Source organism: Salmo salar, chromosome ssa09 (assembly GCF_905237065.1).
Source record: "Salmo salar chromosome ssa09, Ssal_v3.1, whole genome shotgun sequence".
Lineage (NCBI taxonomy): Eukaryota > Metazoa > Chordata > Actinopteri > Salmoniformes > Salmonidae > Salmo > Salmo salar.
In genome coordinates this window covers 137922825-137950675 of record NC_059450.1, presented here as the reverse complement: position 1 = coordinate 137950675, position 27851 = coordinate 137922825, and the positions used below count along the sequence as shown (strand labels likewise).

Genomic DNA, 27851 nt, shown 5'->3' with positions numbered 1-27851 from the left:
GTAAGTTAATTAATGTTATGCATATGTTGCATCCTAATTGTGTTATGCAAGCATTTGTGTCTAGAGGTCAATATTTTGCAATCCAAGCAAATCTTGAAAGGATTTCTTAAAATTTGATTTCAAGGGGTTGACAAATAGTAGCTAAACTGTATAGAAACAACATGTTGCTTTTCCCCTAGTGTTTGTGTTGTAACATAATGTAATGATAAATACAGGCACAATCAGTAACCATATTTGACGATGGCATATTGAAAATGTACTTTTATGTCATCTCTGGAAGGCGCTCTAATGGACTAGTTAAGCACGACAAATGGGGGAACATGTTCCATATCGAACATATTTTATTGTTGATTGACTCGCCACATCATATACCATTCAATCGTTTTCCAATACATACGTATTAGAAACACATTTTACAGCCGCAATATTTTAATACAAGCCAATTTACAATATGTTAATTTCTGAAAAATCTCTAACGTCCCATGAACGTCGACTAGAAATGGTTCAGCCCGGAGGGTTACAGGAAGTTGTAGCAGCTGCCATGTTTTGCTGCTTTGTTGTAGATTCCGTCTAGGTTTCCTGCAGATTTTAAGTGTTGCAATGGAACCGAGCTGGAGTACATTTTTATTCCAGGTAAGTGTCATCAGAGTGGTTAATTTGATTAACTACATCTAAATGTTACTTGATGTCTAATGCACCGTTGCCAATGGTGATTTTAAACGTGGATTTCTAGTAAAACTATTCAAGCAAAACAATGGTAGCGTTAGCTAGTTAGCTAATATTGGCTAGCCTATGAGCAATCCGCTGAAAGAGCTAACGTTAGCTCGCTAGCTCACTACATCAATCCCAGACTTCCAGCTGTGAGGTATATGGATGACGCTTTCGAGAGAGAGAGAGGAGAGGAGGGGAGGGGAGAGGGGGGCGATCTGGGTGCCCCACAGTTTTTGTAGATTGTTGGTGTTAATACATACTTTAATCAAAATCGTCGAATGCATGTTTATTATAAGTACAGGATAAATTGGAATGGGCCCCATTTAGCTAAATATAAAACTAAGCAAGCTAGCAAAGTGATCATGGCCGCGCGTTGGTTAGTTAGAATGCTAGCCAGCTAGTTGTAGTTAGCCTCAAAGAACGAGAACAATCCACCTCCAGCGGCGAGCCATGCTAGCTAGCGAGTGAATGTGGCATGAAAGCTGTTTTTTTATTTTTGCAGTCAGTGATTTTGTTTACACATTTTGATAGGATTTGAATATTGTTCTACTTTAAGCAAATCGCACTCGTATACACGCTGGGCACGAGGAGGGAATACCCCGCACTTCCGATTCTAAAATTTCCCCCCTTTTCCTCGTCCCAAAATATGTAACCGCGGGTTGGAGAAAGAATTCAAACTATGCAGTAATCTACAGCCAAGATGCTAGCTAATTCTTGCACTACTGATCATTTGTAACCCCTCTCTCTGCCCTATGTCTGAGATTTCTATTAGGCAGCTTGCGGAGGATATTCACGTCCTTAGTTGTCAGCCTTTGGTGCGATTTAAATTGCAAATCCAGGAATAGGGATAGTCATCAATGGCCATTTGTATTTGCCATTTACCATTTTATTAAGTACCTATATCCAATCTATACATATTCAGAATTCCTGGACATGGTTACAGCATTTTTAGCAATGCACCTTGCACCTTAATCAGTTGCAAAAATGCTTTTCCTACCCTCTGGCAGTAGGTGAAAAGTTGTCCATGTAAAAACCTATCCTCTTGTTGCACTATGTCCATGCAGAGGAGTTGTAGTATTTACTAATGTGTGCTTGTAACAAGACGTCAAACAACTGATATAAACTTGTACACATATTTTGCAGATGTTATTGCAGGTGCAGCGAAATGCTTGTGTTTCTAGCTCCAACAGTACCTAACAATATACACAAATACCCCTAAATTAAAAGAAAATAATTAAGAAATATCAGGACGAGTTATGCCAGTGTGGAATATATGTATTTGATGGTGTGTGTATGGACTGTATATGAGTACAAAATGTGTACAAGCCCTGACTAGAATACAGTAGATTATTTTTATATAACTAGGCAAGTCAGTTAAGAACAAATTCTTATTTACAGTGATGGCCTACTGGGGAACAGTGGGTTAACCTCTCTGGGGTATGTGGGACACACTATTCAACAGCCAGTGAAATAGCAGGGCGGCAAATTCAAAACAACAAAAATCTCATAATTCAAATTTCTCAAACATACACTTCTCGTTAATCCAACCACATTGTCCGATTTCAAAAAGACTTTACGGCGAAAGCATAACGTTAGATTATGTTAGGACAGCGCCGAGACAAGAAAAACCACACAGCCATTTTCCAAGCAAGGAGAGGCGTCACAAAAACCAGAAATACAGCTAAAATGAATCACTAACCTTTGATCTTCATCAGATGGCACTCATAGGACTTCATGTTACACAATACATGTATGTTTTGCTCGATAAAGTTCATATTTATATCCAAAAACCCCATTTTACATTGGCGTGTAATGTTCAGAAATGTTTTGCCTCCCAAAACTTCCGGTGAAGGAGCACATCAATTTACAGAAATACTCATCATAAACGTTAATAAAATATTCAACAGTTATTCAAAGAATTATAGATACAGCGGTTGCATTAAGGAGAAGTGTGTCAGATTTCAAAAAGCTTTACGGCGAAAGCAAATTTTGCAATAATCTGAGTACAACGCTCAGATATCAAAACAAGCCATACAGATACCCGCCATTTTGGAGTCAACAGAAATGACAAAAATTACATTATAAATATTCACTTACCTTTGATCTTCATCAGAATGCACTCCCAGGAATCTCAGTTCCACAATAAATGTTTGTTTTGTTCGATAAAGTCCATAATTTGTCCAAATACCTCCTTTTTGTTTGTGCGTTTAGTCCACTACTCCAAATGCAGGAAGCGCTCGCAAAATGTCACGACGAAAAGTAAAAAAAAAGTTATATTTACGTTCGTAGAAACATGTCAAACGATGTATAGCATCAATCTTTAGGATATTTTTATCATAAATCTTCAGTAATATTCCAACCGGACGATTCTTTTGTCTTCAAAAAAGAAAAGGAACACAGCTAACTCTCATGTGAGCGCGCGCCTCTGAGCTCATGTCATTTTCTCAGTCGTCTACTTCCAGGAGCTCTTATTCTCTCCCCATTCACAGTAGAAGCATGAAACAACGTTCTAAAGACTGTTGACATCTGGTGGAAGCCTTAGGAAGTGCAAAATGAACCCTAAGTCACTGTATACTGTATAGGCAATCACTTGAAAAACTACAAACCTGAGATTTCCACACTTCCTGGTTGGATTTTTCTCAGGTTTTTGCCTGCCATATGAGTTCTGTTATACTCACAGACATCATTCAAACAGTTCTAGAAACTTCAGTGTTTTCTATCCAAATCTACTAATAATATGCATATCCTACCTTCTGAGCCTGAGTAGCAGGCAGTTTACTATGGGCACGCCTTTCATCTGGACGTCAAAATACTGCCCCCTACCCTAGAGAAGTTAACTGCCTTATTCAGGGGCAGAAGGACAGATCTTTACCTTGTCAGCTTGGGGATTCGACCCAGCAACCTTTTGGTTACTGGCCCAACGCTCTAACCACTAGGCTACCTGCCGCTCATATATATACATATGAAGTGGGTAAAACAGCATGTAAACATTTATTAATGTCACCAGTGTTCAATGACTCTACATAGGGCAGCAGTCCCCCCAAAAATAAAGTGCCTTTGATGGAGAAAGAAAACATGAAAGCAGTCAACCTGCCAGGTACACAAAATTCATAGATTGTAGACATTACATAACCATTGGGAATTAAACCACCAGCAGTCACGTGTGTCAGCTAGATCTTGAAAATGGCTCTCTTTCCATCACACCTGGGGGGAATTGCATTTTAAGAATCCAGAATATGTATGCCTAGACATTTGAAACATCCTCTTATGTTTCTTTTCCTGGAATGTGTATCATTAGCTTAAGGGGAACAGGCTATTTCGCCTAGTGGACATGTATGTAACTTTTACTGTCCAATCTATCTGGCAACCTAAGATGCATTACAAAATGCAGTGTCGGTTAAATTATTAGATGAATTGGACCTTTTTGAAGACCCTTATTCACAACATCTCAAATGGCCCGCTGCGTAGTGTCCCAATCCCAGGTCAAATGTGAACACCAGTGCTGAAAATGTATGTCCTCAAACCACTTGCCACTTGTTTTCTTTCTTCCCAACTCCGCCTAATCATATTGCAGCCGTAGTGGTAGGCCTAGTTCTGTTCCCTCAGCGCTGGAGAGGTGCAGCTGCTGCCAGTTAATTGGCGTGAGCCGAGGACCCTTGATAATGCTTTTATTTTGTGGCTAACAAGGCACAAATACCTGAAGCTGGTGTGATGGAGCAGTGGAGGAAAATGGAAACTAAGTAGTTGTTATTTGGAGGCTCCATTTGATTCGCTGGATTTGATAAAGCATCTAATGAGGCTGTGCGTCACTTGTTACTGTTCTGTAAGCATCGGAAGTTATGCGGGGGGGTGTCAAGCTATGCAGTTCTCAATAATGGTGTTCTCGTAATCCTCCTGAATCAGATGAAGATGACTCATTTCTTTTCTCACGATTTTAGGACAAACTTACATTTTAGGATTCCCCTAAGACCATACGTAATAGGGTTTTGTTTTACTGTTAATGTTAACATTTTATTAACAAGCCCAGTATTTTCCTTTTTCTTTTGTATTAGTCTTCTGTAGGTCCCATGGTTCCAGGGAATCCACGTAGGGACTACTACACAGGGATCAGAGTAAGTTCATGTCCTCCACAGTAAAATCCCTGTAACCTGTGAAAAAAAATGTTCTGCACATGACACGACCCCAACCAAGCCCTCAAAACATAGATAGAACAAAGTATGTAGTCAAGGTCTTAGTCCTGGTTTCAGGGTTAACACTCAGATCTTGTTGCTTCCCTCATGCAGGTTGGTGCCTGAGTATGTTTTTCAGGTTTTGTGAGAACTCAAGCAATACCAATATATTTGAACTATTACTGTTTCTGGGATCATAAAATAAAGTGGGCACTTCTTGTCTGAGCAAATGGCAAGCTGCGTTCTTGGGGGCCTTGTCTGATATCTAAACAGATTAGCATTGTGGTCAATGAGATACTTCTCCATCATTGTAAAGCCCCGCCCCACATCTCTGACTGAACTAACAGAACAGGCTGCTTTTATATGTTTTGTATTTTTTTAGTTGTTTTCCACACCCCCACTCCGTTTCAACACAATTTATCTGGGAATGACCTCAGCCTTCAGAGCGGATTTGTATCAAAATCATCAGAGCAGCGTGAAGGCACAGCGGGCTTCAGCTCCCTATGCGTCTGAGTCTGAGAGCCTTGCTGTCTCAGACACACACACACACACACACACACACACACTCACAGCTAGAAGAAATGCTAATGGTGGTAAGAATTCCAGTCTGGATCCAACTACAGTGCGGACGGAGGACAAAAAGGGGACTCGACACCCTGTGACTTAACCCTGTTTTTCTCCCATTCCCCAAAGCACAGCTGCCTCACTAAGCAGTCTGCAGCGGCCGCCAGCTGAACACAATCCCCAAATCAGGCAGGACTGGTGTCACAAAGGCCCCCCTGAGGGTCGTAAGTGCATCACTGCTTGGATTTGTGTCCTCTACTGCTCCACAAAAGAGCATAAAGAAAAAGGAACACAATTTTGGATTTTTTCCGACTCCCCCAGCTCAGACCCCATCCCTTGCCTGCCTGGCTGACCGTATTGGGATGCTTGGCTGAACCTGAAAGCCCAGGGGTCAGCTCTTTAACCCTGCCCTATGGTGATTACGGAAAATAACAAGGTCGTTTCAATCGTGGTGTCTTTGGTTTGCCCGTTGTAAGGTTGCTGGGTACAATGTGAAACTCTATTCATGCACCAACCAAAAATATTCATAAACCCCCCGCCCCCCCACCCAATCTTTGGGGGCTGCCGTGACCAATTGGACAATGCCAGCAGCTGCAGATGTCCTCTGTACACTGCTCTATTAGCTACCAGTGTTGGGTCATTGTTTTGCTATCTTGTCAGTTTTCATTACACTGCTACATGTTTTTCAACCACTGCAAAACAATAGACAATCAGCAACATTTTGGGTAGTGTATGATTATTAGTAGGTGATTATTGAAATATTTAAATTTTGTAATGTTTTATTTACATATGGTTGATGGTTGTAGTAGGTTATATAAGCCAGTGGGATGACTGTGATTCGGGGGGTGTAATTAGTTTGAGAGTTTGACGCCTGCACCCACAGCACCACATAAAGGTGGTGTGAAATTGCTCCAAAAGGGATATTTATAGCAGATGTAACATGCTGCTTATACAACACGTACTGAGAAACAACACAAGTTTCATTTCAAACAATTAGCATTGGTAGGTTCTGTTACTGCCATTCAAAGCGGCACTGAATAGTAAAGGGTCTGCTCGTCATTGCAGATGGATACCGTGTTCAGGAGGCATGACATTGGCGGAAATGTTGAAGTAGATGAGAAACTACCTGAACTTGTCCAATTGGTCTAAGCAACCATTCTGGACAGTATTTACACCCCCCAAATCAAATAAAAGATGGCGCCGGAGGGGATTTCTGCTGTTTTATGGGCTCTTAACCAACCATGCTATTTTGTTTGTTTTTTTGTAACTTATTTTGTACATAATGTTGCTGCTACTGTGTCTTAAGACTGAAAAGAGCTTCTGGAAATCAGAACAGCTATTACTCACCTTAAACTTAACTAAGAATTTCTCTTTAATGAGGCGGACGAGAGGGATTTACTCCAGACACCCAAACAGGCCCTCATCCCCATCATTCGCAGGTGAAAGACTGAAGAGGTATCGCGGAAAGAGATCGGGGTGCCTTGTGAGAATCCGCCGATGAGTGGCTAATCTCCCCTTGCTATCCGTACTGTTGGCCAACGTACAATCGCTGGATAATAAATTGGATGAACTAAAAGCACGTATATCCTACCAACGGGACATTAACTGTAATATCTTATGTTTCACTTAGTCGTGCCTGAACAACATGAATACGACAGCTGGTGCACGATATCTAAGGAAGTCTCAAGCATTTGCTCGCCTGAGGCATAATAAACTGTAGACCACACTATCTACCGAGAGAGTTTTCATCTATGTTCTTCGTAGCCGTCTACATACCACCACAGACCGATGCTGGCACTAAGACCACATTCAATGAGCTGTATACTGCCATAAGCAAACAGGAAAACCCTCCTCCAGAGGCGGCGCTCCTAGTGGCTGGGGACTTTAATGCAGGGGAACTTAAATCCGTTTTATCTAATTTCGGCACGTTAAATGTGCAACCAGAGGGAAAGAACTCTAGACCACCTTTACTCCACACACAGAGACGTGTACAAAGCTTTCCCTCGCCCTCCATTTGGCAAATCTGACAATAATTATATCCTCCTGACTCCTGCTTACAAGCAAAAATTAAAGCAGAAAGCACTAGTGACTTGGTCAATAAAAAATTGGTCAGATGAAGCAGATGCTAAGCTACAGGACTGTTTTGCTAGCACAGACTGGAATATGTTCCAGGATTTTCCCAATGGTATTGAGGAGTACACCACATCAGTCACTGGCTTCATCAGTAAGTGCATCGACAATGTCGTCCCCACACTACAGTACACAGTACATACCCCAACCAGAAGCCATGGATGACAGGCGACATCCACACTGAGCTAAAGGGTAGATCTGCCGCTTTCAAGGAGCAGGACTCTAACACGGAAGCTTATAAAAAATCTCGCTATGCCCTCCGACGAACCATCAAACGGGCAAAGTGTCAATACAGGACTAAGATCGAATTGTACTACACCGGCTCTGACGCTCATCGGATGTGGCAGGGCTTGCAAACTATTACAGACTACAAAGTGAAGCACAGCTGAGAGCTGCCCAGTGACACGAGACTACCAGACGACCTAAACTACTTCTATGATTGCTTCAAGGCAAGTAACACTGAAACATGCATGAGAGCATCAGCTGTTCCGGACAACTGTGTGATCACGCTCTCTGTAGCCAATGTGAGCACGACCTTTAAACAGGTCAACATTCACAAGGCCGCAGGGCCAGACGGATTACCAGGACGTGTACTCCGAGCATGCGCTGACCAACTGGCAAGTGTCTTCACTGACATTTTCAACCTGTCCCTGTCCCTGTCTGAGTCTGTAATACTAACATGTTTAAAGCAGACCACCATAGTCCCTGTGCCCAAGAACACTAAGGTAACCTGCCTGAATGACCCGTAGCACTCGCGTCTGTAGCCATGAAGTGCTTTGAAAGGCTGGCCATGGCTCACATCAACACCATTATCCCAGAAACCCTAGACTCACTCCAATTTGCATACCGCCCCAACAGATCCACAGATGATGCAATCTTTATTGCGCTCCACACTGCCTTTCCCATCCGGACAAAAGGAATACCAATGTGAGAATGCTATTCATTAACTACAGCTCAGCATTCAACACCATAGTGCCCTCCAAGCTCATCACTAAGCTAAGGACCCTGGGACTAAATATCTCCCTCAGCAACTGGATCCTGGACTTCCTGATGGGCCTCCCCCAGGTGGTAAGAGTAGGTAACAACACCTCAGCCACTCAGATCCTGAACACGGGGGCCCCTCAGGGGTGCGTGCTCTGTCCCCTCCTGTACTCCCTGTTCACTCATGACTGCACGGCCAGGCACGACTCCAACAGCATCATTAAGTTTGCTGATGACACAACAGTGGTAGGCCTGATCACCAACAATGACGAGACAGCTTATAGGGAGGAGGTCAGATGCCAGGACAACAACCTCTCTCTCAACATGGTCAAGACTAAGGAGATAATTGTGGACTACAGGAAAAGGAGGACTGAGCACGCCCCCATTCTCATCGACGGGGCTGTAGTGGAGCAGGTTGAGAGCTTCAAGTTCCTTGTTGTCCACATCGCCAACATGGTCCAAGCACACCAAGACAGTTGAAGAGGGCATGACAAAACCAAATCCAGCGATTGTACGTTTGCCAAAAGATTTGGCATGGGTCCCCAGATCCTCAAAAGGTTCTACAGCTGCACCATCGAGAGAATTCTGACAGGTTGCATTACTGCCTGGTATGGCAACTGCGGTTGGAGGCTGAACAAGGCCCTACAGAGGGTAGTGCCACGGCCCAGTACATCACTGGGGCCAAGCTTCCTGCCATCCAGGACCTCTATACCATTTAAAAAAAAAATGTTGTCATTTAGCAGACGCTCTTATCCAGAGCGACTTACAGTAGTGAATGCATTCATTTCATACATTTTTATTTTGTGTGCTGGCCCCCCGTGGGAAACGAACCCACAATCCTGGCGTTGCAAACACCATGCTCTACCAACTGAGCTACAGGGAAGGCTGTGTCAGGAAGGGCCTAACAATTGTCAGACTCCAGCCACCCTAGTCATAGACTGTTCTCTCTGCTACCGCACGGCAAGCTGTACCGGAGCGCCAAGTCTAGGTCCAAGAGGCTTCTAAACAGCTTCTACCCCCAAGCCATAAGACTACTGAACATCTAATCAAATGACCCACAGTGATGCCGAAACATTGGTATTTTACCCAATAAATTCCTGGGAGTGTGTGTGTGCGCGACTATTTTTCTCTATTGTAGTTTGTTCTCTGTTAGTCAGCACTACATTATTTAATGTTCTCTGGGGGTGCTCCAGCTAATGCTTTTTATTAGGTACAGTAAGCTAACACACAGGTTGTCCCGCGCTAGATGCTGTACCAGTAGAGGAGGAAAAAAGATCACCTTACATGCAACAGATTTAGATTATTGAGTGGCAGGGAGCTGTGTGTGTGTGTAGACAGCCTGTTACTTGTGTATCTTTGATGGACTCGTTTGAGCAGATCTCGAGTTGAATATTTTGGGTGTACAACGCTAGATTTAGTCATCCTAGTTTAAAAAAATAAAACTCGAGATTTGGTGAAAAGGTCAAGAGGTGTACATCTACAAAGTGAAACAAACCTGTTGATTCATTGTATGTATGTATGTAGTTGGTCAGGTGTACGTTGGTGTCATTCTGGCACGACATAACTGACTACATCACCCACTGAGCTCAAATCTCAGAGTTTAAATCCTCTCCTGTGTCTTATTAGTTATATGGCACCTTGAACAGCTGCCTCCTAACCCTCTTCTCCCCTCCTAACCCTCTTCTCCCCTCCTAACCCTCTTCTCACACCACATTCATCAGGGCTGCACTTGTGTTTTTTCTGAGAAGCTCAGATGCCCTGGCTGGAAATGGCTCCCTTTCTATTTCTGGTAAATTAATGGATGTCCCTCTTTTTAAAGCCTGTCCTTCCTCTTAGAACGCAGCATTCATGCTGACAGGGCTGGGGTTGTAGCAGTAGTAACTTGGCTGCCTGAATGGCACAGGGGAAGACTTGGAATAATTTGTATTTTTTGGGGGGGCTCCCGAGTGGCACAGCGGTCTAAGGCACTGCATCTCAGTGCTAGAGGCGTCACTACAGACACCCTGGTTCGATTCCAGGCTGTATCACACCTGGCCGTGATTGGGAGTCCCATAGGGCGGCGCACAATTGGCCCAGCGTCGTCGGGGGTTTGGCCGGTGTAGGCAGTCAATTGTAAATAAGAATTTGTTCTTAACTGACTTGCCTAGTTAAATAAATAATGTCATAAATTGAGCAACCTCTTTTTAGAGCCTCAAACCTCAACGTCACCTACAAGGCTACCCTTAGATATCACCAGAAAAGCGTTTGAGTATTATAGCTTAGTTCATGAAATTCATCAACAACATCTGTAAATGGAAGCTGACAACCAAATGGACTCTTCAAATAACAAAAGTGAATCAAATTGTTATACTCTGCTCAGTCCTTTGAAAAATGAGAAGTTCTGTTTTACTGTCATCCTTATCTTGGAAACAGCGGTAGTTCTGCTGACAAGGCAGTCCGTTTCAACTCTCTGGAGCAGTCAGAAACAGGTCTCACTTTCTCTCTCTCTGCTACATGCAGCTGTAGTAGCTTTGAGGGTGTGACTGACTGACACTGTAGACTGTGTACTGATGTGCTTCTACATGGCTGTCTTTGTGTTGTCCTTCCAGCAGGCCAATGAAGCCCTGCATCACCAGCACCAGGTGGCCCAGAACAGCTTGCTGCCTCTCCTCCAGTCAGGAGGACCAGAACCTGTGGACCAGAAGCCTGTGATGCCCATCCTCTTGGACCAGAAGCCCCCGGTCAGCGTCGCAGAGCTCCTCAAGGACAATGTGGCCAGTGGGACGGGGGGAGGCGGCGGAGGAGGCGGTGGTCCCGTTGTTGTGGTGAAGAAAGAGCCCAAGTCCAAAACGCCTTTCATCTGCGGCTACTGCAACAAGGCCTTCCGGGACAGTTACCATCTCAGACGGCACGAGTCCTGCCACACGGGCGTCAAGATGGTGTCTCGTCCCAAGAAGATGCAGACGGCGCCCACCATGGTGCCCATGATCTCCACAGTGCCACAGCGTGAGAACAGCGGCGGTCAGCCCTCTTACATCTCCACCATCGCTGGCATCCTCACCACGGCCACAACCTCAGCCTCCACGGGCTCCAGCATCATGTCTCCCACCATGGTGCCCCAGCAACACCAGCATCAACAGCAGCACCATCATCATCAGCAGCAGAGCCAGCCCAAGAAGCCTGCCAAGCCAGTGAAGAAGAACCACGGCTGTGAGATGTGTGGCAAGGCCTTCCGAGACGTCTACCACCTGAACCGTCACAAGCTGTCCCACTCAGACGAGAAGCCCTTCGAGTGCCCCATCTGCCAACAGCGCTTCAAGAGAAAGGACCGCATGACCTACCACGTGCGCTCACACGACGGGGGCGTTCACAAACCTTACATCTGCTCTGTCTGTGGAAAGGGCTTCTCCAGGTGCGTGGCGCAGTTCAACTTACTCAAGTTTCCCTTTAGTCCACTTAAAAAAAAATATTGTCCATAGTACATGTTGAGCTGTAATTGTCAATAATGCATTCTGAGAAAGAGTTTGTGTAAGGTTCTTTTGAAATTTCACATATTTCTTACCGTTACCACCACTGTGAAGGTGATCTCTTTTTCACTGCTTCCATTTCAATGGGCCCCAAATATATTTCCTGATTGTGGGGAAAAAGCAAGAGGGCCATATTACAACTTTTCGAAAGTCGTCTTAATTCAGGATACGACTATGTTGTAGAAGAAGAAGCCTAACTGACAGGCATAAAGGACGACAAGAGGGCAGATAGTATCCAACAGGTGCAGCCTCATAAAACTGTCAAATGTAGCCCTGGATGAATATGATAAGGATGGTACAAGTCCATGGTGGGCATGGTTTGGTAAAAACATTCCACTTGAAATTGATATTCAGTGGTCAGTAGCCAAATAATTTAAAGGTGTGATGAATTTTGGAAATCTTGTGTTGGAATGTAATTGAATTGGACTGGTTAATCAGTCTCAATCGATAGGAATTTAGGAACATTGCTTTGCATACTAGTATGTTTCCACTATGATGCTTTAATGCACATAGCCAAAAGGTGTTATGTACAATTTCCACTTTGAATGAAATTCCTCAATCAAAGAACAAGGTGGAGTATAATTTGAATGCCTAAAATCACATACCGGAATGCCTATTTATATGGTAACCCTATGAGACAATGTCCTTAATTATTGTTCTGGACCACCTCTTGTTTGTGTGTAGCTTTTATGAAGCTCGGCCATGATTACCGATGCCCCACGCAGGTTCTGTTCAGACCATAGTACTGGCTCATGACATGCAAGCAGTGCCCCACCATGTATATAAACAGTATCTGGAGCTTTGCGTGCGTCACATAGTAGTCCCTCGTGTCCTCCCTCCCAGGGATATCGGCAGGGGACAGGGAGACTGCTGCAGGGGCCAGACAGCACCAGAAGAGATGGGTCTCCAGTGTCACTCCTGCAGCTCCCAAGGCCAATGGTAGTGTTCTGACTCACTGACTGGTCTGATTTCTAATCATTGATTTAGCTCCACCCCTTTTGTTCTTTCCAATATTGGAGAGTATTTTGTTATTTCCCCCCCAACCTAACCCTTTCAGACATTAAGTTGTCAGTGAACGGTGAAGTTCTTGAGCTAAATTATTAGCAACTAGCGAAGTGAAGGATATTGTATCATAACCATAGTGACTTGGTGCAAAGTAACAAATCTTACTCTTATGCGGCTAGAGGTGCATGTTCATTTTCACGCTTGGCAGTCCTGAAAGAGACCATTCCCCTCTTCTTTAACGAAGGAGTGTTGTGTGGGAGGGGAGATATGAGCTTTTCAGCTCCACTGCACTCCTGAAGAGATGGGATTGGACTCCTGCTCGCCATCACGAAAAGCCTGCTAGTGTGAAACCGCCTCCTTAGAGACATTTTCAAGCCACACTCTCCTCCTTTGTTGGAGGGGAATTCTCTGGCTGCGTTTGTCCAGTAGCTACATTTCACTAGTGCGGCTTAGTGAGGGCAGAGGAGAACCGAGCGACAGATGGACGGCTGTGGTTGCCAGATAATTGTCTTCTCCAGGGTATACTGTAGAACAGATGATTTTGTTGTTGTTGTGATGTTGTAGAATAGAGTTCTAGTCGATTTTGAAAAAGGTCTAAATTCCATCCCTCTGGTTATTTTTTGGTGTGGTTCAACTGAATAACTCTCTGGTCTCGTTGCAAGAATATCAATTATTACTTTGGGGGAAGGAATGCATTTGGGAGGGGTGTAGTAGTGGATTGATGCTCTAATAGCTTGTGTCCCATGGGTCAAATATGGACGCCATGAGACTAACATTAAGTTAATAAATAAAACATCTACAGTAAATCTAACTATTATGGTATAACAGTGGGTTCACAGAGAATGTGTAATTTGCCTGCAATCTTTTTTGGCCCATTTTGTTAATTGAATCAAGTGCCAACAGAGTAGCCCCAGCTACTGTCAGTGTATGGTGTTATTGATTAAACTGTACCGGTGTTTTAGCTATTATACCAGGTTTCAAAATGCCTGTGTTCTTGTGTCCTCTCCTCCTGCAGGCCTGACCATCTAAGCTGTCATGTGAAGCATGTTCATTCATCAGAGAGACCCTTCAAATGCCAAGTAACGGTAAGGAGCCAGGCATCCTCCTCCGGGACGCTACCTTCCCTGTTTATGGTCACTTTCCTGTCCCGCACATTCACTCCTGGTTTGTCGGATTAAGGATGAGATTATTACGCTAACTCCCAATTGTAAAATATGTCATCTCTCCTGAGTCTTCAAGATGCAGACAGGTCTGCAGTGTACACACACAAACTCATTGAGTGAAATTTTAATATATATTTTTTATTTTATTTAACTAGGTAAGTCCGTTAAGAACAAATTCTTATTTACAATGACCGCCAAACCCGGACGATGCTGGGCCAATTGTGCGCCGCCTTGTGGGACTTCCAATCACGGTCGGTTGTGATACAATCTGTATCAGGCTGTATCTCATCTAATATCCCCATCATTGTCCCTGTATACCACTCCAGGCCTGCACCTCTGCTTTCGCCACCAAAGACCGCCTGCGCTCCCACATGATCCGACACGAGGGCAAGGTGACCTGCAACATCTGTGGCAAGATGCTGAGCGCCGCCTACATTACCAGCCACCTCAAGACCCACGGCCAGGCCAGCTTCAACAACCCCTGTACTAAAGGTACGCCAGGCAGCCTCCCACCCTCCTCCTCCACTCCCTCCATCCTTCCCACTCTCCCCTCAGCCACACCTAGCCTGGGGTGCTCCAGACTTAGGTATTCAACCTTATATTTGTTTTCTTAAAAAATACTTTAGGTACTTATTCTGTCCCTATCTTTATGCTGAAATCACCCCATGCATTGTTCTGTGGTGTCCTGTACACCATAGGCAGGCACAAAGCACGTTGTCGGGTGTATTCATTCCGACGATTCTGTTGCTAAACCTTTCTTTAATGGAAGCGAATGAAATGAAGGGGGACCTACCTGAATTTGTCCAGTAGAAACTCTTGTTTTCATACAAGAGTTTCTTCAGAATCATGAAATGGAGTGGAGAGTGACCCATGTCTGTATGTATTTGATTCCAATATATTTGGGTCAGGATAAAGAATGATTAGGAATAGGCCTACTTTATATTAGCCATTTTCATGGATATTCATATCCTTCAGTGCAGCACCACAACAAATTGACTTAGAGATTCAAATGTACTGCACAACCAGTCCACAACTGACAAGGACTGTGTTACCACTCATTCAGGGATTCATATCATGATAATGTCTGTTTGCTGGGGCCAACCCACAGCCCTGTCTGGTTTACCAGTTGTTTACATGTGTGGTGGGGATGACAAGTACTGCTGAAAGAAATGGATAGCCTGTAGCAAGAAATCTGGTAGGAGACGGTCTAAATTTAAAGGGCTTTGGATGTTCAATTCGTTTGACGCACATAGCAAACTAGTGCAGCAATACGAGTCATTCAAATGCGATATGCGAGTCGACCAAAGAAAACACTTAATATCCTCTTCAGTGTTGATGGTTCTGTATGCTGTTTTCAGACTCTGTGGGTATCTTGTTACTCAGCTGTTGAAATTGAGGTTTATGACATCTGCTCTCTTGTTGGTTTGTCAAACCTCCACTGACTTATGGGTGTTGAAGTCCAGTTTGGAAGAATAAGATCACTCTGATACATTTTTCATAGGATTGATCACTCTAAAATGGCATGGGCAAAATCTATTGTTCAGCAGACCCTAATCATTTTACCCAATAAAATGGATATGCATACATTATACAACGATCTATTTCTGTCCTCACCAGCTACGACGTGCTATAAACCTTTTAATACTTGGTAGAAGGCCAAATGATTGGCCCTTCGTGTATTTAACCCAATGACCTGTGTCCCCCTATGCCCTTCTGGCACGCAGAACCAAGTGATGCCCTGTCCCAATCAGTCCTGTCAATCAATGTAACCCCTATCTGTCTGTATCTCTGAATAGGGCTAAGTGACTGGCAGTGGAACCACCACTCAGGGCTACGAAAAGGTAATCTAGTAGCTAAAGCCGAAACCCATCCCGATCCCAACCCCTCCAAATTCGTAGCTGTATACTTACTTATGCATTGAAGTGGCCCATTTTCCACTACAGATCTGTCTTCTAGCCTAGCGTGTGTAGTTCTAGTGGTTTTACAACCAAGTTGTTGCAGATGCTTGTGTGTTATTGCTATTCAGGTATCAGGGTTTTATTTCATTAAGCAGGATCAATAAGTTAGCTAGCCAAATGACTTTGATCAACCTTAAATTACAACTCGGAAGGTTTAAGTGGAATATGGGTTGTTTAAAGCATTGAGTTAATTATACAATTTCAAGTTGACTATAGTATGAAATCAAGTGTTTCTGAATATTAGCTGAAAGTTAGCTGGCTAGCACATTGATCCTGCTTTTTGAATTGCCCCCTCAGGTGAGTTGACGGTAGGAGAGATCTTAAATAACTCGTTCCAAGTCCTTATGGACATCTCTCGTTTTCAAGGTAGGTTCATAAGAATCCTACCATTTTGTTTTATAATGTCTAATCATTTTAATGTGTGTGTGTGTTGACCGTTGCAGTGACTCAAACCTCGGCCCCTCTAACCCTGTGGAGCTTGGGGCTATCCTAAATGGTTTGTAATGAACGATCATCCAGCTCATTCTGTCTTTCTTTCGCTCCTTCCCTCCCTCGTCTTTCCTCAGACTCTAACAACGTGCACAACTCCGGCTCGGTGACGCCCGTCACCAACTCTGCCGCCATCACCTCGGTGATGAACCGTGGCAACGCCAGCAACCCGGTAACCATCGCCGCCCAGATGAACATCACCACCAGCACGGTCAACATCACCTCTCCAATCAACCTGCAGCACCCAGTGACCATCACCGGGCCCATGAATATAGCCCACCCTGTGGCCATCACCTCTGGGATGCCCATGAATATAACCGGGCCTCTTAACATCGCCATGCGGCCCATGGATAGCATGCCTTTTCTCTCCCAGGTCCTGCCTTCCTCCCCTCCCTGGTAGTAACCCCTTCCCTGGCCCCTGGTTAGCATCTCTTTATCAACCCCTCCCACCTCTCTCCTTCTACCCCCAGACCACCACCTCTTCCTCCCTTACTTTAGCAGACCTTCCTCCTTACCAGGAGTACTATAGATGATGTTGTAGAGCAGAGGTGTAGTGTGGTGGGCTAGCTGGACGCTGTACCTGTCTGTCTGTTCGTCTGGCTGCAGTGGGAGCAGCTGTGAATGCAGCATGATGAGAGGTGGACTGGCCAGCCCCTGTAGATGCTGGTGCATTTTATTACCTTTTAACTGCCGGTAGGAGAACAGTCCTGGAAATCATGTGAAGTCTCAGAAGGAGGAATGGAGCTTTGGAATGATGCTCCAAGTGGATGCCTGACGTAAACAAACAACGAGTTATGCCTCGCCTCTTGCATCAGAACATACCTGCACATTTGGCATTGGAATGAAACTGTAACAAATGTATTGCTGGTATTAATGTTTTTAAATGCTCTCTTACAGAGCACATGGTTTTTATATTAGTTTTCCTTTTGTTGTTATTATTATTATTATTATAGCCTGCTAATCAGTATTTAATAGTTGTATGCATTGTAAGGTGTTAAGTACAGCAAAAGGGACAAAGGCTACCATTTTGCAGGATGGTGATTTTTCTGGAGAGAAAAATATCAAAGGCTCAACAGTTCAATCTTAGGTCAATGCCTTTGACTGCATAAGGTGAGCTCTCCCAGGTCCTGATGCCATCTCTAGAAAATGGTCACATTCTCACTGCTGGTTACTGTAAACCTATACATGGTTTTTGTTAGTTTTGTTTTTGGAATAGTTCAGGTGTATTTTTAGATGACTTGATAAAGTAGCCGGAGGACATTACAGTGGTAATGTTACAGGAACACAAGGAGGAAATGTCTCGCACTGAAAGCATATCCCCGGGTTAATGTCCTGAAAACAGCAGTATTATTAAGAATCAAAATTAGTAGTGTTGGCTGTGAGCCTTGTTAATGTAGAGGCTATCTGAGCCACCTAGTGGCACAGTAGACACAATGCTGAAAAAACAGTCCCAAAGTTCACTTTTTAAAACGTTTTGTGAAAATAGTTATGTTGGGAGAGGTTTTGGTAGGGCCATTTAATCCCCCTCTCTTTTTAGTTTTTTATTGCAGGTTTAGGATCTTATAAGTATGAACTTCTACTCAGGAACCGTACTGAGAGTAGCCCAGTCTTTTGATGAGAGTAAAAGGATCAATTTAAGGTCAACATGCAACCTTTGTTGACCTTATACCCATTCTTTGTAAATATTACAACACAATTATTTTATTATTTTGTCTTTGCCTTTCAAAACATTTAATAAAAGTAGATATCCTTCAACACAGGTCAGGGCTGCAATTACTTTATCAATGTCAATACGACCGTCCATTGGACTACTTTTCCATAGTTAACCTCAAACTAACCTGGGAAGTATTTGTCTCCTGAGGTCCTTTTTATTATATTACTGTAGAACCAAAACTGCCATCTGGGGCCCAAGGTGCCCGGAAAGAGAATGGAAGCAGAGATGAGAGGCTGTGTCAACTACATGTGTTCTAGAATGGTCAAAGGTTATGGGTCAAGGGTCACAGGGCTGCCTCCTTCCCCAGCCCAGTGCCAACTGGCGCTGCCTAGGCCTACGTTCAGTACACAGGCCTCTCCCTCAACTGGCAGGAACTCTTTGAAACACGTGTAGCCGGCACGGCACCGATGTGAGCCATTGCCCCAAAATCAGGCTGTATGTCAAACTGGTGGACGTTCTTCAGAGACTTCTGCCCTCGTCAGTGGCCTCGCCTTCCCCGTGTCTCTGTCTTGGGAAAGGCAAGATGTACGAGGCATTTGCTAGTATTGCATGCATGCCAACACAGTGCCCCAAGAGAATTACTCAAATCTGGTATGGAGTTGTGGTCTTGTTGGCATTGGATTCCCTTTCCATCGATCTTGCATCGATGTTGCATGTGGACGTCTGAGCTCGTCCAAGTTTGGGTTGAGTAAAAAAAAATAGTAATTAGACTTGACAACCTTTTTTTTTTTTAAGATAACACTACGAACAGAATAGTTTTGAAGTACTTGTATGTTTGTCATTTGGCCTTCCGCAGTGGCCGTAACTCATGTGCCTGAACTGCTTTACAACAAGACTATTTCACACCTCTGCTTCCTCTTCTAGATGTGATGGACTTAGACAACACTAGTGCCCAAAAGCCTGTTTTAGCATGGGCAGTGCCATTGAGGACTTTTTGAAGTAGTCAACTAGGTGGGACTTCCTATAGGGTTAAGGAAGGATCACATAATTCTATCCAGGTCATCAGGCGGGATCAGCCAATGAATTATACTCATGAGGAAACATTCCATAACTGCAGGTGGCAGTAAATCGCCTACCTTGGCTTAATACATGTTCTAACAACACACTCCAGGTGGCAGTATACACCCTTTTAGTTTGTTTGCCAACTCATAGAAGTAGTAGAAGAAGAAAGTGTACTATTTCAGAATTCAATGGCGCTGCCTCTGCTCTCACAGATGCCATAATGTCTATGGTGAAGGAAGCCTTAACTGTTCAGATGGCTAAGAGCTAGACAGCCCCCTCAACCAAATTGATACGCTGTCATTTTGGGGGGCGGGGAGTATGGTTTACATTGAATTAAGTGTTTTGTAAGCAACATTCTAAACCGTTATAAACATTTTGAAAACATGTTCTGTAATCATTTTTTAGATAAAGGGCCATTACTCTTATGCACCATCAGTTTCTTTTTAACCAAATGCTTTTAATTTGTTTACGATGACACTACATTTTTTTTAAATGCAATGATGGTTTTGGGCTTAACTTAGATTTTTGGAAGAGAAAAGTTGGTCTGATCTTTCTCAATTTTCTTCATGAATTGGAAGTTCTTGGAGCCCTGTGAAGGCTGATGAATGTATATCTTTGTACAAAACCATTTAGTTCAGAGGACATGTTAGTTATGATAGACACATGCAAGGAAAAAAAACAACCTTTTTATAAATCTTTTTGTATTAGAACATTAACAACGGTAATTTTGTATATACGAAGACTAGGCTTTCTAATTAGCATAAAGGTAAACATTCCTACTTTTTTTTTTTTTTTCTTTTTACATGTGTGTCAAGAATAATTGTAAACATATGCGCAATGTTTTTATGTGCCTTTTATTTGGGTTGTCTAAATAAAAGAACTATAAAACATGATTGTGGACTGTCCATGCTGAGTCTGTGTAGGGAGGACAGAATTAACATTTGGCTCACCCAACACCTCCAAAAAGGTCTCTCCTTTCTTTCTCTCGTCCCCCCCCCACCCCTCAGGTGTCTACACTGCCTGGCTCACAGTTGGCGTGCTATTGGAGTATGGTGGAATGATAAGTGCCTGTGTGACTGCGTATTGAGAGGATTTGGGGTGTTGTGCCAAACCATGCTGTGTGTGTGGGTGTTTTTTTTCTTTTCACTCATTTCAATTTATCAATTAAACTTGGAAACTTGGATGGGGTGTCTCTGTTTGTTTGTGTGAACTGCACACAGTATTCTATTGTAGTTTTTTTTTCTCACATCTTTTTGCGGTCCAGACTTCAGCTCCTACTGTTAGTGTCAAAGTAATCTGGTTCAGTGCACATTAGCCTGGGGATGAGGTTCGTGTCAGTGTGGATCCAAGTAATTTAGAAGGCAAAGATGCATGACTGAAGAGGATGGAGTGGGGACTAAACACGCACACTGGACAGTTTATTAGGTACACCACCTGTTCATGAAAATGGCTCGCTCTGATAGAGTTCATGGTCATGAGTGGCTTACTATATAAAGCAGGCCGGCATTGAGACATTCAGTTTCGATTGAACGTTAGGTCACTTGTTTTAACCATTCTAAGCAACTGAGCGTGGTATGATCGTCGGTGCCAGGCAAAGCAGATCCAGCATCTCTGAAATTGCCGCACTCCTGGGCTTTTCAAGCTCGACAGTGTCTATCTAGGGTTTATCCGAAAAGTGTGCAAAAAACAGTCAGCAGCAGTCCTGTGGGCGAAAACAGCTCATAGATGAGAGGTGGAAGGAGAATGGAAAGAATTGTGCAAGCCAACAGTCAAGCCACAAACACAAATAACGGCACAGTGGTGTGCAGACAGCATCTTGGAACACAACTCATTGATCTTTGTCACGGATGGGCTATTGAAGCAGAAGACACACCAGGTTCCACTCGTATCAGCTAAAAACAAGAAGTTTCTCCAGTAGGCACGTGATCACCAACATTGGACAATTGAGTAAAAAAATATTGCCTAGTCCGACGAATCCCGGTTCCTGTTGCATCATGCTGATGGCAGAGGCAGGATTTGGTGTAAGCAGCATGAGTCCATGGCCCCATCCTGCCTGGTGCAGTTGCCGTCCAATCTGCAGCAACTGCATGATTGCCATCATGTCAGCATGGACCAACATCCCTGTGGAACATTTACCGACTTGTAGAGTCAATGCCCCGGATAATTCAGGGTGTTCTGGAGGCAAAGGGGGTCCGACCACATACTAGATGGGTGTACCTAATAAACTGTCAGGTGAGTGTACATTTGCAGTCTCCCTTCACTCCGCCACCAGCACCACCACACATACATTGTGTTGTGGCCCTGGCATGTGGCAGCATAATAGATCCATTCATTACCATTCAAGTCACAAGAAACGCATCACATCATTTGTCACTTCTCATTCAGAAACACATTTACACTTGACAGTTAACCCCAAATATTGCCAGGAGAATGCTACCTGCCTGAATGCCTAGTGCCAACTGTAAAGTTTGGTGGAGGTGGAAGAATATTCTGTGTTTCCAACATTGTGGCAACAGTTTGGGGAAGGCCCTTTCCTGTTTCAGCATGACACTGCCCAGTGTTCCGAGCGAGGTCCATACAGGAATGGTTTGTCGATACCAGTGTGGAAGAATTTGACTGGCCTGCACAGAGCCCTGACCTCAACCCCATTGAACACCTTTGGGATGAATTAGAACACCGACTGTGAGCCAGGCCTAATCGCCCAACATCAGTGCCTGACCTCACTAATGCTCTTGGCTGAATGGAAGCAAGTCCCAGCAGCGATGTTCCAACATCTAGTGGAAAGCCTTCCCAGAAGTGTGGAGGCTGTTATGGCAGCAAAGGGGGGACCAACTCCATATTAATGCCCATGATTTTGGAATGAGATGTTCAACGAGACTTTTGGTAATGTGTTCTATGTTTGAGTTGCTTTTGAAAGCAAAAATCGAATTGAAAATATTGTCATTGTTCAATTCGATTTTCATAATAGCAAGCTAGGACTGATGGTTTGGGTTGCTAAACTGGCAAGTATGTTTGTTTGGTTACCAAGGGAAACACTTTCGCTATCTTGTAAATTTGCTAGCTACATTATTGGTTTCACCAAAGGGATTAATTGAGTCAGTCTCATATGTTGCTTACCTAAAAAAGGACAATATAGGGTATCTGAAGGAAAAGGTAGTCCTGTGTTTTTTCTCAGTAAAAAGTGCAGTACATTTCTGTCATTACGTCTTCAGACATTCATCAAACATACATGCTTTCAACTGGAGGCTAAGCACAAGTGTACATTCTGCTCGTGCGCCTCTATAACATAAATGAACTACCCTCTCTCTGCTCACTACTGTATTTCTCCCATTTGTCCGCTAGGAAGCTGTGTTGTTCTTTGTTTCTGGGACAACATGATGCAGGCTCTGTGCCTCCGACCGGCAGACATTGTTTTCATAGCTCTGGTTTACTACTATCAGCCAACACAGGCACAGTTTTGTGGAGATCCCTCTGTTGCAATAATTCGGACTTTCAAAACACGGTCACTGAAGAGTCATCCACAATCTGTTTGGCAATAAAAATATCATTAACAGAAGAAATCACCGTCGTAGTTCCTCTTCGGAAACCATTTGTCTGCTTTCCAATGAGTAAGTAACATTAGCTACATTTGACTGTTTTCCAGCTAGCTAGCAAGTAAACGCTAACCAATGTGCATTTTTTTTTTTACTAGCTGATTTAAAACACAACGAAGTAACGTTTTAAGTGTTCACAATTTACTGAGATTATGAATAGCTAAAGGACACTGGTTAAAGTGAACCTTGATTGTCTGTTTTCTATGGTGGAATTGGGAGTCAGCGAGGCCCTTCTGAACAGCAGCGTCTCAGGATTGCACAGTTGTCACATATAGAACAAGGGTTGACGTTAGTTATAAAAATATATTGTGTCCCAAGTAGCTAACGTTACCGTTAGTTAGCTAACTAGTGAACAGATGTTTGCTTGCCTTAAATGCTATCGCATTCGCTTATACTATAGTTTATCTAAAAAGTATTTCCGCTAGCTAATTCCCTTAACGCAATCCACAAAACTAACGTTAGCTAGCTAAATCAGTGAACGCAAGCTAACGTTAGCTGTCTTCGGAGGCAGTAAATGTCAAATAATGTTTTAATATCGTAAACTCAAAACTTAAACAAACATCATATATAGGTATCAGCCAAAATAAAGATAACACTTGAGTAAATTGGGGATACAACGCATAATGAAAGCAGGTGCTTCAACACAGGTGTGATGCCTGATTTAATCAAGCAGTTAACATCCCATCATGCTTAGGGTCATGTATGGAAATGCTCAGTTGCCCATTATTTTGTCTAGCGTGGCTAGAAGAAGAGATCAAATTGTATTGGTCACGTATACATATTTAGCAAATGTTATTGTGGGTGTAGATCTGTGACTTTGAAAGAGGGGTGTCAAAGGAGCATAAGGGGTTTATGGTCACCAGATCTTAACTCACTTACTGGAGAATCTGGAGCTGCATCTGAGAGTTTTCTACCACCATCAACAAAATACACAATTATGGAATTTCTTGTGGAAGAATGGCGTTGAATCCAGACACTTGTAGAATCTATGCGCATTGAAGCTTTTCTGATGGCTCGTGGTGGCCCACCGCCCTATCAATACACGTTATGTTGATGTTTCTTTTATTTTGACTGTTACCTGTAGTTGACAGGAATTTGTTCATAAAGCGATCAAGCAACACGTGCCTGATTTTTTTCTTTCTATTTTTTTTATATATATATTTTTTTTTTGTCAGCGACACGAACAAAGACAGCTGCCAAAGCAATGGTGTGATGGTTCACCGTTAATAAAGTCACACTGTAAATATTTATTTACCATCAATAAGATGCAGATCCTTACATTATCTCGCACAGTATATTATTAAAGTTCACATGTGCCAACAAAGCTTTCACAATAAAATGGCAAGTAAGTCTAGTATACCTATTATTATGAAAGAATAGTGGCTATTTATCATGTGTGTCTTTCCTAAACTGTGCCAGCTACTTCTCAACAGTGCAACATTATTGATTGTGTTCATAAGCTGTTCAAGGATGAAAACATTTTCATGTAACACAGACTGCTCTTATATGGCCAAAGCGTCACTCCTGCTTTGATGCCACTCTGTCTATAGTCTGAACTGATGTTGAATCCATAAATATTCCTCTTCGTGCTCTAGAAATTCTTTACAGTTCCAAGGATTTCAAGGTTTCAAAATATTCCACGTCAAGAGTTTGTTCTCACCTTTGGCTCCTTGTCTTTGGTTGACTCTTTTCCATACAACAGCTTCAGACGACAGCCCATGAATTGCCCGGTGAGGCTGAACAGAACTCACCACCATGTTTCCAGATGAGTGTCAGAAGCTCTTATCGTTCATTAGAAATGTTTTGGACCGCTGCCCATGGTTTGAGAGATCACAGAGATGGTATTCTGAAGGTTTGCACTGCAGTTGGCCTCTCTCTCCTCTCATTATGACTCAAATTAACTTCTTGTTTTGTTTATCATTTTCCAACATCTTTTGAAAAAGTGCAAGTTAGCAATACATTGAAGCCAATCACGTGGTTGGTCGATGGATCCACAATGTCAAATTAGACTATGTTCTGTAATAGGCCTACTTTACGTTAAGTGTTACCTGTGTAGCAGTGTTTCTGTTAGCCGACAATTGCAGGCTTTTACCCCCCCCCACCATAAATAAAACTGTAACATGAGACCACCGAGTCCAGACCACTGCCACACGTAAATGACCAGGAGAAAAAAAATCCTGCGCAAAATTATGCTTTTTATTCATTGATGCTTTTTATTAATTGTGTATATACATTTGACTGTCATGCTTATCAGTCTATAGGTTAATTTGCATAATTTAGTGGAATTAAATTGGCCTGTCTGTTTTTGTTATTCATCATGCATCTTATTTATCCAACACAACTATTACACACGCACAGCATACAGAGCCTATTTTGAGCTGTATTTCTCCTGCAGCTTCTCAGCTGGTTGCTGCTGGACTAAAACATGCTTTTATAAGCCCAATTATTGCACAACAATTCTAAATGCAATCACGTGTTAACAGTTTTAATGCAGAATTAAAAATGGCTACTATTTTTATTTCTCAGTTGGTCATTGAAGCGTGCCTCCCATTCATTCTATTGCAGGCAACAGGCGATCAGCGCGTCACCCACCACTTTACAATGTGAGCTGGAGGCAGTATGCATTTTGAAAACATTTCATTATTTCAAACCTGAATGTTTTATTTCATATGATGAGGCATATCTTACCTTACTTCAAAGGAGCCTATAGGCAAAATCCCACCATGGAAACGTGGAGGCAATTATTTTAGAAAGACTTCATAGGCGGCACGTGAGTTGTAAGATTACAATTTCTACCATTCTGCATGCCAGTAATGATTTTCATATGCGCAATTTCGTGGAACAGTTTTATTTCAATAACATTTTTGTTTCTCAAAATCGTTGTCATGTGGTTAATCATAAAAATCGGAATTAAAATGATAATCTAAAAGTTATAAATCAAAAATAGAAAGAATGGCGCCGGTGGAGATGGCTGCCGTTTTACCGACTCCTAAACAATTGTGCTATTGTGTGTTTTTTTATTTAATACTTTTTTTTGCGTTATTTGTAACTTTTGTTTTTTTTTTGTACATAATGTTGCTGCCACTGTCTCTTATGACCAAAAATAGCTTCTGGATATCAGGACACCTCGCACTGGACAAATATATTTTCTTTAACGAGTCGGACGCAAAGGATTTACTTCAGACATCCGACAAGGCCCGATGCAACGTAACACCCCTCCCCCCCGTCATTTGCATCAGAAAGAGACGGAGATATCAGGGACGTAGGTACGGGGTGCCTTGTAAGGATCCGACGGTGAGTGTGTTAGCCAACGTACAATCATTGGATAACAAAATAGACGGTCTACAATCACGAATATCCTACCAACGGGACATTAAAAACTGGAATATCATATGTTTCACTGAGTCATGGCTGAACGACGACACGGATAACATACAGCTGGTGGGGTTTACGCTGCTTTGGCAAGATAGAACAGCTGCCTCCAGTAAGACAAGGGGTGGCGGTCTGTATATTTGTAAACAAAAGCTGGTGCACAAAATGTAAGGACATCTCAAGGTTTTACTTGCCTGAGGTAGAGTATCTCATGATAAGCTGTAGACCACACTATTTACCAAGACAGTTTTCATCTGTATTTTTCGTAGCTGTCTACGTTAGAGGTCGACCGATTAATCGGAATGGCCGATTAATTAGGGCCGATTTCAAGTTTTCATAACAATCAGTAAGCCACATTTCTGGACACCGATTATGGCCGATTACATTGCACTCCACGAGGAGACTGCGTGGCAGGCTGACTACCTGTTATGCGAGTGCAGAAAGGAGCCAAGGTATGGTGCTAACTAGTGTTAAACTGATTGTTTTTTATGAGCTAAATCTTAACATAATCACTAGTTAACCTGTCAAGGTGTAGGGGGCAGTATTTTCACAGCCAGATGAAAAACCTACCCAAATTAAACTGGTTACTACTCTGGCCCAGAAACTAGAATATGCATATTATTAGTAGATTTGGATAGAAAACACTGAAGTTTCTAAAACTGTTTGAATGATCTGTGAGTATAACAGAACTCATATGGCAAGCAAAAACCTGAGAAAAATCCAACCAGGAAGTGGGAGATCTGAGAATTGTAGTTCTTCTTTTGAATCCCTATCGAAACTACAGTGTCTGTGGGGTCACGTTGCACTTCCTAAGGCTTCCATTGGCTGTCAAAAGCCTGCAGAAAGTTTTTTTTCATCATTCTCCTGTAACCGGGCAGAAAATAGGAGCTCAATCAATGAGTGGACTGCCTGAGGACCAAGGACTTGGTTATGCGCGAGCCCGACAGCGCGCCCCTCCTCCTTTTTCTTCTGGAATGAATACGCTATTGTCCGGTTGGAATATTATCGCATTTTTACGTTAAAAATACCATAAAGATTGATTGTAAATGACGTTTGACATGCTTCTTCGAACGGTAATGGAACATTTTGACTTTTCGTGTCTCGAATTGCGCTCGCGCATTATGTCTTTGGATAGTGACCTGAACGCACGAACAAAACTGAGGTATTTGGACATAAATATGGATTATTTCGAACAAAAACAACATTTCTTGTGGAAGTTGCAGTCCTGGGAGTGCATTCTGACGAAGATCAGCAAAGGTAAGAGAATATTTATAATACTAATTCTGAGTTTAGGTTGCCCCGAACTTGGCGGGTGTCTGTATAGCTTTCTGTGATGGCGAGCTATGTACTCAGAATATAGAAAAAATGTGCTTTCGCCGAAAAGCTATTTTAAAATCTGACACAGCGGTTGCATCAAGGAGTACTGTATCTATAGTTCTTAAAATAATTGTTATGTGTTTTGTCAACGTTTATGATGAGTATTTTTGTAAATTG

General features: G+C 42.9%; 2 protein-coding genes across 10 annotated transcripts in view; both read left to right on the top strand.

Moving 5' to 3' along the window:
• The first annotated feature begins 508 nt into the window (after positions 1–508).
• Positions 509–20573, top strand: LOC106613090 (vascular endothelial zinc finger 1). 4 transcript variants are annotated; one of them, XM_014214999.2, is made up of 8 exons: positions 527–633; positions 4764–4823; positions 11144–11946; positions 14082–14151; positions 14556–14721; positions 16026–16070; positions 16485–16553; positions 16754–20573. In XM_014214999.2, exons 1-8 carry the CDS (start codon positions 601–603, stop codon positions 17074–17076), a joined length of 1569 nt encoding a protein of 522 aa, XP_014070474.1. In that variant the 5' UTR covers positions 527–600; the 3' UTR covers positions 17077–20573. The 4 variants fall into 4 exon arrangements, with proteins under 4 accessions (XP_014070476.1, XP_014070474.1, XP_014070477.1 ...); XM_014215001.2 differs by lacking the exon at positions 4764–4823 and having other exon boundaries at positions 509–633; XM_014215002.2 differs by lacking the exon at positions 16485–16553.
• Positions 20574–22740: 2167 nt separating this feature from the next.
• LOC106613091 (CUE domain-containing protein 1) overlaps positions 22741–27851 on the top strand; it is a 46004-nt gene continuing 40893 nt past the window's right edge. For 4 of the 6 annotated variants that reach the window (XM_045724685.1, XM_014215006.2, XM_045724686.1 and 1 more), the window contains exon 1: positions 22767–23000. The gene's annotated coding sequence lies outside the window, so the exon portion shown is untranslated. Of the gene's footprint in view, positions 23001–27851 lie in introns of all 6 variants that reach the window. The other 2 variants (XM_014215007.2, XM_014215004.2) reach the window with 1 other exon arrangement.

What these genes read in the sequence shown, in the direction of transcription:
- LOC106613090 (XM_014214999.2), top strand. Translation starts at nt 601, where the DNA reads ATGGAACCGAGCTGGAGTACATTTTTATTCCAG. An exon ending in TGTGGAAAGGGCTTCTCCAG is followed by an intron (nt 11,947 to 14,081) that starts GTGCGTGGCGCA and finishes CTCCTCCTGCAG; the next exon opens with GCCTGACCATCTAAGCTGTC. An exon ending in CCTTCAAATGCCAAGTAACG is followed by an intron (nt 14,152 to 14,555) that starts GTAAGGAGCCAG and finishes ATACCACTCCAG; the next exon opens with GCCTGCACCTCTGCTTTCGC.